At 38.9% G+C, this 13,273-nt stretch overlaps 1 protein-coding gene across 5 annotated transcripts in view; it reads left to right on the top strand.

Moving 5' to 3' along the window:
- The window catches only part of ACACA (acetyl-CoA carboxylase alpha), a 302,953-nt gene that overhangs the window by 103,728 nt on the left and 185,952 nt on the right, over positions 1-13,273 (top strand). For 4 of the 5 annotated variants that reach the window (XM_023732669.1, XM_023732666.1, XM_023732667.1 and 1 more), the window contains one exon: positions 12,632-12,764. In XM_023732669.1, the coding sequence (XP_023588437.1) occupies positions 12,632-12,764 (133 nt within the window). Of the gene's footprint in view, positions 1-2,340; positions 2,743-12,631; positions 12,765-13,273 lie in introns of those variants that run through there. The other variant, XM_004377834.3, reaches the window with a different exon arrangement.

The raw sequence follows: 13,273 nt of genomic DNA on the forward strand, positions 1-13,273 counted from the left end.
GAGAGGATTAGGAGCTGGTTGAATGGACATGGGGAATCAGGGGTGGAAAGGAGTGTGCTGTCACAGTATGGGGAGAGCAATTAGGGTCACATAACTGTGTATAAATTTTTGTATGGGAGACTAACTTGAAATGTAAACTTCATTTAAACTACAACAATAAACCAAAAGGAAAAAAAAAGTGCCAGTATAAAACAGTCTCTCACAGCGTGTGCTGTAGTATTAACTCACACTGCATTTACAATCAAGCCAGCTAACGCGTCACTGTCTGCTGGATAAACTGCTACGTCATCCTTGGTGCTTGGCATGTTACAATGCTGGGATCATTGTGGGCTTCTAGTTGGATTTTGTGCCAGGTATGTGTCTGCCTTGGACACTCTGTATTCATGGTAGATTAAAATGGGGATGCTTTGAATTTGGAGGAATGAATGTGGCTTTTTATTCTCTGCGTTCTAATATTACTGAAGGATTGTGGGCAGCACCCATAAAAGAGCAGAAACTAGCTTTGTTTTTAGATCTGAGTATGCTGTGTTCGTGTTTGGTTGTTTCCTTTGGTGAAAGAAAGCACAAACTGGATTACTGACTATTACTCTTTAGTGTATTCTTCTGATACAGTTGAGTATGAAATGGCCTGCTTTATTCTATACTTAGTGCTTTATTTGCTTTTTGAATGTTGAACTTATATAACAAAGGCAGAGTGATTCTTTCTTAGAAACTGCCTGTATCTGGAGACACTTAGCTTTGTGTAAAATCTGAGCTGCTGCTACATCTGTGGTCACTGTAGCTGTCCTGAACGAAAGCCCCCGTGCTTTATTTTTGAGATATGATATTCTAGAGAGATATAAAGAAAGGAGAGCTTGTTGGTGTCAACTGGGTTCTCTGGAGGAAAAAGTAAATTTGATTAACTTTATGGGACATTGGAACAGTGTGGAAGGGGTGATACAAAGTGGTGCAGACCAGAGAACAAACCAGGATTTCCATTTGTTATTATGGCTAGTGGTCATGTTGGGTGGATTGATGGAGTCTTTTCAAGTTGAGTCACCTGAATGTCCTATGATAGAGATTTGTTTGCTTTAATCATTTGTCTTCAATCTGATCATTTATCTTCTATCTGTGCTCCCAGTCATTTGTGTACTTCTGTTTTGGAGAGTTTTTCTGGAAGGTTAATAGGTTCTCCGCATGGTTAGTATCAGTTTATTAACGATTTCCAGCAATTTGGTGGGAAAGATTTTTCTATGGTGTGATCAGGTTAGATACGACTCTGGCGAATTATACTGGTCCTGAGGACTTGTTTCAAGAAATTGTGATTCTGTAGTTTCTAAGATGTTAGTCTTTTGCCATTGTTTTTCTCCCATTAGAAGCTGACAGTATCATGACCTTCCTGCTAAAGTAGGAAGATGTTACTGTATAACATTCAGCCATTGTTGCTTCTCTCTCACAAGGTTAAGTTTTCTCTTTTCACTGAAGCCTTGGTATATTTATTTCCTTACAGGGTCTGTCAATCTGTGCCAAATTTGCTTTTATAACAATTTATGTGTCCTGGTAGTCTTTCTCAAAAAACAAACCAAACCCATTGCCTTTGAGTCAAATTCTGACTCATAGCGACTCTGTAGGACAGAGTAGAACTGCGCCATAGGGTTCCAAGGCTGTAATCTTTAGGGAAGCAGACTGCCACATCTTTCTTCTAAAGAGCAGCTAATGGGTTTGAACGGCCGACCTTTAGGTTAGCAGCCAAGCGCTTAACCGCTGTGCCACCAGGGCTGTAGGCAGAAGTTTTCTCCCCTGCTTTAACTGGGTTAGACCTCTTACTCTAAAATATTTGTCTGAATCCCTTTCAGGGATTTTATTCACATCTTCTCTATATCCCATTTGTACCAGCCCCTTTCTTTTTCTCAAGTTTTGGTTAATAAAATCTTAGATTTTGTTGTTTAAGAAGGTTTGGTATGTATATGTCTGTGTATCACTATTTTGGTCTGAAAATTAGAATCGTGATTCCCGCTTTATTCAAACTTCCGTAGTAGGTGGCATGTTCTGTCCTTTCTATTTGCTTTCTTTCCCTCCTGACCTGCTTTTCCCCCTCTTGCCATCTAATAATCAGTATTATTTGTTTTGATTGGTTCTCAGAAATTACCTGCTTAGGCTGTGCTGTCCTCTTCCCTCTGGATTTCGTGACCCCATTATTTTCTTGGCTCAGTTGTTGTTGTAAACTTTGTCTTCTTTCTGCCCTAGGCCCTCCCCATCATGTACTCCTGGCAGCCAGGAGGGGTGGTGGAGCTGTTGTCTGGTGACTGTCAGAAGAAAGTGACCGTTGTTGAACCATGTTTGCTGCAGCTAAATCAGAGCAGCTAGGATCTTTTTACTAGTTACACAAGCTTTTATGTTTCTCCCCCCTCTCTTTTCAGTCCCCTTGAGAAACTGACCAATTCTGTGTGTGGGCCAAGTGTAGAGGGAAAATACAAAAAGAGGGAAAAGGTGGGGAAATACAGAAATTGGGGACAAAGACAAAAAAGCTATAGTGTGAGGCCATCAGGAACACTCTAGTCTGACTGAAGCAGGGCTAAGGAGTAGGCAGAAGGCATAGTATCTCTTGTCCTCCCGGCCTTTAAGCAGCTACAACAGGAGGAAGCACTGTGGCTTGTGTTTACAAGGTCGAAATCTGAAGAAAAAGCTGCCATTCGTTTGTCATCTTGATATGGAGGGTTCTGCAGAGGAAAATAAAGAGATGAGATATTACATGCTCCGAAGGTAAGTTTTAGGGTGCCATATTTGGGCGATAATATACTTTAAACAAAACAATAAGGCACAGACAGCTAAGCCCTAGAAATTATGGGAAATTTGATGTTTTATTGTCTATAAGAAAATGAAAGCTGTATTTTAAGGAAACGAATAAAACCTGGCATATTTGCTCCTGAATTTCTAAATGTTTATTTTACATTCAGAATTTGAACCACAGATATCTGAGCCCGCACCTAATATTATAGTCACGTTAAAACACCACCACCATACAGACCTTGCTGTGCTATTATTTCTTTAAGGGACCTGCCATTCTGTGCCAGAAATGCTCACTAGATTTGGCTGGTTTTTCAAGGGTGAAGTCTTTTAAATTATTATGAGGGAAGGATATCAGTTCTATGTAGTGTGAGGCATCCTGTTGAAGGTAGTTTTGCAGAAAACCTTTTTAGAACGTGTCTCTGGGGCCAGAGAAGGTGCCTGCTGCAATTGTCCTGGCATGTGACAGTGGTAACCAGGCTCGAGTTGTTGAGGAGGACAAGCTTCTTTACCCTGCAGTCCTTCTTCCTCCTGTTAGAACTCCAGCTGAGGGAGATGAATCAGACCTTTTGGGGCCTTCCTTAGGCCTGTTGCAGGTCTGTGCCTCACCAGCAGAGACCTGGATTTTGCAGAGCCCAGTTTTCTTGCTACTTCATTAATGTAAAAGACCTGGGTGATTTGCTTGACAGCAGTCATTAAGGGTCCCTCCATTATCTTTTTTGTTTGTTTGCTTGTTTTGGTGATCTAGAGTTTTTATTGTGAACAAAATTACCGAAAAATTAAACTGGACCTTGACAAAAACAGAAAACAACAAAAATTACTGAGTTGGCAAAATTTTCTTTAGAACAGTTATCCTTTCCTTTGCCTCTTCTGCCCTTTTGTGGAAGAAGCAAGCAAAAATTCCACTGAGAGTCAAATAAGTAAAAGCAACTGAGAATATATATATATAAAGAGATGTAAAAGAAACTGAGAAAAATTATATATGTATATATGTATATACAGTGAAACGTGAGAGCTGAAACACGATGGGACTGCCTTGTTGTTTCAGGTCTTTACAAGGTTTCCGCCTTTGACACGGTACAGTTTTACCTCTTTTCTATTGCTCATTTTAGTGGAAAATATTTGAGTTTTCCTTCTCTGACAGGCGCCCGCCTTACACAGATTCCAGCTTTCGCAGGTTTTACTGTATATAAAATAGAGTTTTTGTAGAATGAAAAGGGACCTATTGATCATCTGTACAAACAAATATAGTATATATGTGTAGGTTATAATTTTGAGTGAATATATGAGTGAACATAATTTTAAAAGTCAGATAAGAAAATAAAAACAGCAGACTTTGTTTTATTCTTCCCCATGGCACAGTTGTTTAGTTGTTTCTTAGATCATTTAGTTGTTTTGTCTGTATTTTATATCTGTATTTCAAATAATAGGTTTACCTGATATTTCTTGATTTTTCAATTTTATATATCAGCCATTAACTTCCCTCTATGGAAAATGAGGACTAGCTCTTTTACATCCTTCTACAACCTCACTCACACATATGCTTTCCCACCATACCTTCCCATTCTTTAATTCGGTTATTTAACAATTTTTTATTAAATCCATATTTATTATTTACATTTTTATGTTCTATGTACATATTCATAGCTAAGCTGCATGCTGTTCTAGAGTTATATTTCCTTTCTTTAGTGAATTTTTTTAATCTAATGATTTTGTTTTTTGCTTAGTAGCCTATGCACTAACCAATTTATCTTCAAACTCTCTGACAGCATGCTAAAACTCTTCTTAATATGGTTAAATACAGGTGATCTGTCCTTTTTTTTTTTTTGCCAAGGAGACATCCCCCCAGAGCAGTTGGCCCTCCTCCTGTTTGAACTGGTTGCTTTCTAAGTCTGTTGTGCAACAGTCATCTAAGGAGTTCTCTTCTCTTCTGTGTCCCTTGTCTTCCCTTTTTTTATTTGTATTTTTGTTTACTCCTTCCTTTTGGAAGGCCACATTCTCTAATAGCTTCCTGAGAAAAGATAGACAGGAGGTGGATATTTTGAGGTCTGTTCTGTCCTTACAGTTGATCCTCTTGTTTTCACATGGTGTCATGGATTGAACTGTGTCCCCCCAAAAATGTGCGTATCAATTTTGCTGGGCCATGATTCCAAGTATTGTGTGGTTGTCCTCCCTTTTGTGATTGTAAATTTTATGTTAAAGAGGATTAGGGTGGGATTGTAACACCCTTACTAAGGTCACATCCCTGATCCAACGTAAAGGAAGTTTTCCTGGGGTGTAGGCTGCACCAGCTTTTATTTTACAAAAGATAAAAGGAAAGGGAAGCAAGTGGGGGGTGGGGTGGGGGGGACGACACCAGGATTGGGGGGGACCCCATACAACCAAGAAAGAGACACCAGGAGCAGAGCACATCCTTTGGACCCAGGGTTGCTGCACAGAGAAGCTCCTATTCCAAGGGAAGATTGATGATGAGGACCTTCCTCCAGAGGCAACAGAGAGTCTTTACCCTGGAGCTGACGCCCCGAATTTGGACTTCTAGCCTACTAGACTGTGAGAAAAGAAGTTTCTCTTTGTTAAAGCCATCCACTTGTGGTATTTCTGTTAGAGCAGCGCTAAATGACTAAGACACATGGTGTCTCACTTCTCCCCTCACCTGTGCCTGGTAGACAACCACCTCCCTCACCACCCCTATCCCTTGCCATGTCTAAAGTAGTTCTATCACTTCAGAGAGTTAACTCCAGTGAACTTGATTGCTAGAGTGGGTAACCAGTAGTTGTATGGCTACAGGAGAAGATGGAGGGGATCTGGGTATCTGTGGTGTTCCTACTGCTGCTTATACAGACATCCAGTCAGGTCTTCTGCTTTCGCTTCAGTCTACTCCCTAACCTTCCGTGGCACTTATGTGGTGCTTCTAATCCTTGAGTCTTTCGGAGTATTCTGTGAGAATTGGCCTCCTTCTTACTGTCGTCTACTCCGTCAGCATTTAACAAAGCAGAGATCAAGATATACAACATTTCCATCATCCCTATGCCCCTTTGCAGTCAATTCCCCCAACCCTGGCCGCAGGCCAACCACTGACCTGCTTCTTCACTGTAGATTTATTTTGCCTGTTCTAGAATGTGATATAAATGGAATCATACAGTATGTACCTTTTGGTGTCTGTCAGCTTTCTCTCAGCATAATATTTTTGAGATTCATCCATGTTGTTACTCAGTTTTATACATTGATACCTATCAGGTCATAAAAGAAATAAGACTGCTGGCAAATAATTCAAGCTGTAGACCAGGGAGTTTATTTTTGTTATTTACACATGTGTACCTTAGCACTGTTTTCAGGTCACTGGTTTTTATTTTCATCAGAGATTTTGCATGGTGTAGTTGGAAGAACACTGAAGTGGGATGTAGGAAAACTGGTTTTTGGTCTGATGGTGCTATAAACTAGCTTTGTGTCCTTAAACTAATTTCAGTGTTTCTCTGGGTCTCATTTTCCTTGAAGCTTCTCTTAGCCATAAAGTTCCAATCCAAATGCTAGATAACTAAATCCCTAGATGGAGAAGGATAAAGAAGATTTTAGTAGACTGACAGTCTTAGAGTCAGTTCGCAAGCGTATATATTGAGTGCCGTTTGTGGAGTGTGTAGCCTTTGTCGTGGCCATATCTTTAAGTGTACTAGGTGGACACGAGTCTTTGAACTCTCTCCCATTGTCACCCTTCCATGAGTGACGGTTTTGCAAGTTAAGAAGGGCTACCTTAGTTGCATACAATGTAGGGAAATGTTTTGGGGTAATTACTCACTGAGTTTTATTGATAGAGGCACTGAAAGAAGGAAGAAAGAAGATTGGTCTAATTTTTTTCTTTTTTTTTTCCTTAAATCTATTAAACTGTATATGAGCAGAAAGGCAGATGGTATGCTGGTTCCTGGAAAAGACAACCTTGTAAGATTTGGTGACTGCTTTCAGGAAGACTTAAACAGTCTAAAGGAGAGATAGAAACATTCACATATTTAAAATTGTAGTCAAGTGTAAGAAATAGTACTTAAAAAACTAGCAAAACACAGCAGAGGGAAGCAACTTGAATTTTTTTTTTTTTTGGTGGTATTTTTCTTTTATTTATTAATTGTTTCATTTAACGTAGAGTGGCTTTTGTGTGTTGAAAGAAGCTGGTTAAAGTTGATGGAGGAGGAGGAGGTTTTTTTTTTTTTAAAGCTTTTCCTAATTACTGAATTCTTTGCGCTGCCCCATTTAAATCAATTTATGGATTATCTTATATATGTGTGTATATATACATATATTTGTACAAACATACCTATTTAAACCTGCTGCAGGGCAGCTTTTTGTTGCATTGTTTTAGCATCAACTGATGACTCAATATGTAATTGCTGTTTCATTTTGTAAAGTGCTGTATCTTCACGAACACGTAGAATTAAGCTAAGTGCAATACTGGAGTGTTCCATGAAGTATAACATTTGATTGATGGATAGGGAAAAGCAACTGTTTGTTCTCCTGACATTTGGCACACAGGGTTTTTTGGCTTGTTATTTTTTTTAGTGAAGTTTGGAGACAACTGCAAATAACAGTAGGACTGTGGCTTTATGAAAGATCCCATCATTAAAAGATGGATTTCTGTTTTTCTTTCCTCTTTCATTATAAATGACCCTCAGAGCACACCTTTACTACCTCCAGATCATTGATTAAATCTCATGACCAGTTCCTTCCCCAGCTTAGTTTTATCAGTAAAGGCTTTCTTCCCCTCTTGTCTCCTTATTGTTGAATTATTCTCTGTCCCTTCTCTGTCTCCCTAGATAACTGAAAGCTGGTCTCTTGAGGAGTGTGTGGTTTTAATTTCAGGTGCATAGAATTATATAATCACAATCCTTGGTTCATGACACGATTGCTCAGCATTGGTCCACATGTGGCCCACTACTATTTAGTGATTTAAAAAAATAATGTAAAAATAATTTGAAACAGTGATGAATCTGTGAAGCATCTCATAACATGGATGAAACTGGAGGACATTATGCTGATGAAATAATCACAAAAGGACAAATATTGTATGAGACCTCTATTGTAAAAATCTCATGAAAAAGTTTACCCACAAAAAGTAACAATCTTTGTTGGTTACGAGGGATGGGGGGGAAATACTAAATAGACAATAGATAAGTGGTAACTTTTGTGAAGGGTAAGACAGTACACAACACTGGGGAAGCCAGCACAACTTGTACAAGGAAAGGTCATGGAAGCTCCATAGACATATATCAAAACTCCCTGAGGGACTGAATTGCTGGGCAGAGGGCTGTGGGGACCATGGTCTCGGGGAACATCTAGCTCAATTGGCATAACACAGTTTATAAAGACATTGTTCTGCATTCTACCTTGGTGAGTAGCATCTGGGGTCTTAAAAGCCTGTGAGCAGCCATCTAAGATACTCTACTGGTCTCTCACCTTCGGGAGCAAGGGATGATGAAGAGAACAAGATACAAGAAAAAGATTAGTCCAAAGGACTAATGGAACACAGCTACCAAGGCCTCCACAGACTGAGTCCAGTACAGCTAGATGGTGCCTGGCTACCACCACTGACTGCTCTGACCGGGATCACAATAGAGGGTTCTGGACAGAGCTGGAGAAGGATGTAGAACAAAATTCTAACACACAAAAAAAGACCAAATTTACTGGCCTGACAGAGACTGGAGAAACCCCAAGAGTATGGCCCCCAGACACCCTTTTAGCTCAGTGGTGAAGTCACTCCCAAGGTTCACCATTCAGCCGGGGATTGGACAGCCCCACAAAACAAAACGGGACTAATGAGGCACAGAAGTCCAGGGAGAAGGACTAGATGGCAAAAGGGGACAGGAAAGCTGGTGATAGGGAACCCAAGGTTGAGTAAGGACAGTGTTGACATGTAGTGGGGTTGTTAACCATTGCCATAGGGCAATATGTGTACTAACTGTTTAATGAGAAACTATTTTGTTCTGTAAACCTTCATCTAAAGTGAGAATAGCAACACAACTGGAAGAACGTAATCGACATAACTGAATTGTACATGTAGAAATTTTTGAAATGGTGTATTTTAGGCTATGTATATTTTCACCAAAAAAAAAAAAAAAGTTCCTCCAAGGCCGAGAAGGGAGCGTGTTGACATGTCATGGGGTTGTTAACCAATGTCATAAAACAATATGTGTACTGACTGTTTAATGAGAAACTATTTGTTCTGTAAACCTTCACCTAAAGTACAATTATAAAAAAAATTAAAAAAAAAAGAAAGAAAACCCACCACCTGAAACAAAAACAGATCCTTGCCAATAACCTACATCTAACCATATGGTCTTTCTTCCTCAACCCATCTCCCTGCCTCCTCCCACAGAGAGAACCACTTTCCTTAATCCCATTCTCATCATGTTCCCTTATTTTCCTTTTTATATGGTTTTATTGTATCTCTGTGTATCAAAAGTATATATGTTTCAATTGTTTTTAACTTTCTAATCTGCATGTAATCTGCTGTATATAATATTTTGGGACTTTTTACATATTAATCATATAGCTAGACACTTGACTAAGGCCTCCTATTATTTCTAATAATTGGTCTGCAGATTCTTTGTGTTTTCTATGTAAATGATCACGTAGCAATGCCTAATGCCTCTATTCTTTTTTTTAATTGCACCAACTACAACCTCTAATACAGCATTTTCAATCATGAAAGGATGTTGAATTTTTTTCAAAGGCTCTTTCTGCATCTATTGAGGTGATCATATGGTTTTTGCCCTTTTGATCTGTTTGTGTGATTTACATTTATAGATTTTCTAAAATTAAACCATACTTCCATGAGATAAACTTAATCTGATCATAGTGAACATACTTTTGGCTAATATCTTGCCCATTCTTGCACCAGTACCTCACTGTCTTAGGATATTTTGTTTAAGAATTTTACATCTGTAGTCATGAGTAAAATAGACCTGGAATTTTCCCTTCATGTAACATCTTTGTACTGATATCACTGTTAAGCTAACTGGGGAGTTTCGCCTGTTTTCCTGTTGTCTGGAAGTTTGTTTAGAACTGTCCTTGAAAGTTTGGAAGAACTTGTCTTTTAAAACCATCTGGACCTGGTATTTTCTTTGTGGGAAGATTTTAATCATACTATTTTATTTTGAAAAGATAACTTACTGCAGCATCAAAGATAGATTGTAGGGGAAAGGAGATAACATAGGAATAGGAGAAGAAAACTGCTGTTTACCAAACAGCGTGTATAACAAAAATGCATAGATAGAAATGTCTATAGTATGTGTGAGTACAGATACGTGTATACAGGAACACATAGTTATAGAAGACACAGTAACAGATACTTCTCAGAAATAACCATTCACCTTGTGAGATTGGTTTTCTAGGTTTGAAAGCGTATTAAGACCTTAGTCTAATGGGACAACTCAGTCAATTGGCATAATATATTCACAAAGTTCATGTTCTGTTTCCTAGTGAAGTGAGTAGTGTCTGAGGTCTTAAAAGCTTGCAGGTGGCCATCAAAGATACAACTATTGGTCTGTACTCGTCCGGAGAAGAAACAGGTCTTCAGGACTAATAGCTTACATGAGCCACAGCCTCATCCACCCTGAGACTAGACGAACTAGATGATGCCCAGCTACCATTACTGACTGTTCTGACTAGGGTCACAGTAGATGGTCCTGGATAGAATGGGAGACAAATGTAAAACAAAACTCAGATTCTTAGAAAAGGCCAGACTTACTGGACCATTTGAGACCAGAGCACTCCCTGAGAGTATCACCCTGAGACACTCTTTAAACCTTGAACTGAAACTATCCCCTGAGATCACCTTTTAGTGAAATAACAGAGTGAAACACAAAATAACAGATATTACCTGCAAGTACAATGCTCTGCTAAAAAACCATCTAAGACCAAAAGATCAACATTTATTCTAAAGCAAAGATGAGAAACTAGAATACTGAAAATGGAACAACCAGAACACAGAGAGAATGTTGACACATTGTGAAAATGTAACTAATGTCACTGAACAATTTGTATAGAAATTGTCAAATGGGAACCTACTGTATTTTTTTCACAAATAACACCTACACATATAATGCACAGATAGCTCACTTACGAAATTAACGGGGGGGGGGCGGGTTGTGTGGTTGGCAAAAAAATACAGCATGCGTGTTATTTGCTTTTTAAAATACAGTAATTTACTGTGTAAACTTTCACCAAAAACACATTAAAATATTATTTAAAAAACCATTGCCTTTGAGTTGATTCTGACTCATGGTGACCCCACATGTGTCATAGTACAACTGCACTTCGTAGGATTTTCAGTGGCAGTAATCTTATGGAAAGGAGCTCTGGTGACACGGTGGTTACGCACTTGGCTGCTAACTGAAAGATCAGTGGTTCCAACCACCGGCCACTCCATGGGAGAGAGATGTGGCAGTCTGCGTCCGTAAAGATTACAGCCTTGGAAACCATATGAGACAGTTCTACTCTATCCTATAGGGTTGCTTCTCTATGAGTTGGAATCAACTCGATGGCAATGGGTTAATGTTATGGAAGTTGAGTAGCTGGGTGGAGTTGAAACACCAACCTTTTGGTTAGTAGCTGAGCACAAACTGTTTGCACCACCTAGAGACCAAATGGTGTATTATTATTGTTGTTGTGTGCCATCAAGTCGACTGAAACTTGTGGCAACCCTATAAGGACAGAGTAGAACTGCCCCATAGGGTTTCCTAGGCTGTAATCTTTATGCCAGGTCTTTTCTTCTATGGAGTCACTATGGGTTTGAACTGCTGGCCTTTCCCTTAGCAGCTGACAGCTTAACCATTGCGCCACTAGGGCTCCAAATAGTGTGTAAAGGAGCTTATATCCATAATCTAATTTAATCCTTACAACACTCTTTGAGAGGGTACGTCAGTCAAGGTCCAGTTAGAGAAAGAGAAACCACATTAATATTATAAACAGAAGGCATAGTGAGAATTGGCTGTTTGGATGTTAGAAGTGTTTGGATTTTAGCCATTCTAGTAGGAGAGGAGTCCCTGGGTGACACAAACAGTTACGTGCTCGACTACTAGCCGTAAGGTTGGTGGTTCAGACCCAACCAGCATCTCCTCAGGAGACAGTCCTGGCAATCTGCTTTCAAAAGGTCACAGCCTTGAAAACCCTATGGAGCAGTTCTATTCTGCACACAGGGGGTGGCCATGAGTCAGAATCGACTGGAGAGCAACTAACAACAACAAGGAAAAAAAAAAACCCTTCCAGTTAAGTAAGACACACCATCAATTGTAAGATGCATCCCAATTTTAGAGATTTTAAAATGTAAAAAAATGGGACATCTTATAATTAATAAAATAAGGTATATAGTGCTATCTTGTAAAGAATTTGGTTTTGGAGTTGTTGATATTGAGATACCCATGGAATACCCAGATGAAATATTAAGTAGTTACAAATGTGGGTTTAGAGCTCATAAGAAAGATGGAAGCTAGAAACACAGAGATGAAAGTCTTCTGCATGTCAGAGTCATGATCCAGAAACAAACTTGCTAACTATGTTTTAGCTATTACATTCTCTGAGTCTTATTTATATCATCTCATTTCATTCAGTCTTTTGTGCATCTTTTTGTGATGGCATCTGTTGGTAAACCTTGGTACTATCTTTTATTACTCAGAAACACTTTTTGTTGTTGTTGTTCTTAAATTTCTACAAGTAAGGAAATTCTCTCCTATTTGAAAAGTGTGTGATCTGTTAGAATACAGTCTTCACAAGGATGCAGTTGGGAGTCCTGTCAGAAGTATGACAGTAAAGAGCAGGTCTCCACGAGAGATAGATGGTATGAAGAAATCTATAGACTTTCATGGTTTCTCTATTTTTATAGGTCCAGCATGTCTGGCATGCACCTAGTAAAGCAGGGTCGAGACCGAAAGAAGATAGACTCACAGCGAGATTTCACCGTGGCTTCTCCAGCAGAATTTGTTACTCGTTTTGGAGGAAATAAAGTGATTGAGAAGGTAAGTTGTAACTTGCTAAATTTTTTTTTTTTCAAAAGTAGATGAGGTTTAATACCTTATTGTCTAAATTTGTTCAAAATTGGTATTTGGATTTTTGGAGACTTTGCCTCTTTATGTGGAATTATCCTTTTCTGCCTTCCTAGCATCCTATTAAATAATTTCACTATCTTCAGTGATAATATATTTACCATTGATAATTTAGTCATAACTAGTTAAGATGATGAAATAGTGCTTATAAAGTTCTTTTTGAAAGATCTTATGATTTTACAGAGTTGAGCAGCACTGATGTTGATGTGAGTGGGTATGAGCTATTAACTGATTTGTGGAGTGGTGGTGGGGAGATATTATACGTCACAGCATTGCATTTAGAGCTAAGGAGTAGAGAGAGTTTTGGAATAAAATTCTTAAACAGTTTGATACACTGTGCCTTACTGGCTTCCACCAGGTATTTGAGATGTTTAGAGGGAATATACCATATGTAATACTTAAAAAGATTTCAGGTATTTTGA

The sequence above is a fragment of the Trichechus manatus genome, unplaced genomic scaffold, assembly GCF_000243295.1.
Source record: "Trichechus manatus latirostris isolate Lorelei unplaced genomic scaffold, TriManLat1.0 scaffold00054, whole genome shotgun sequence".
NCBI lineage: Eukaryota > Metazoa > Chordata > Mammalia > Sirenia > Trichechidae > Trichechus > Trichechus manatus.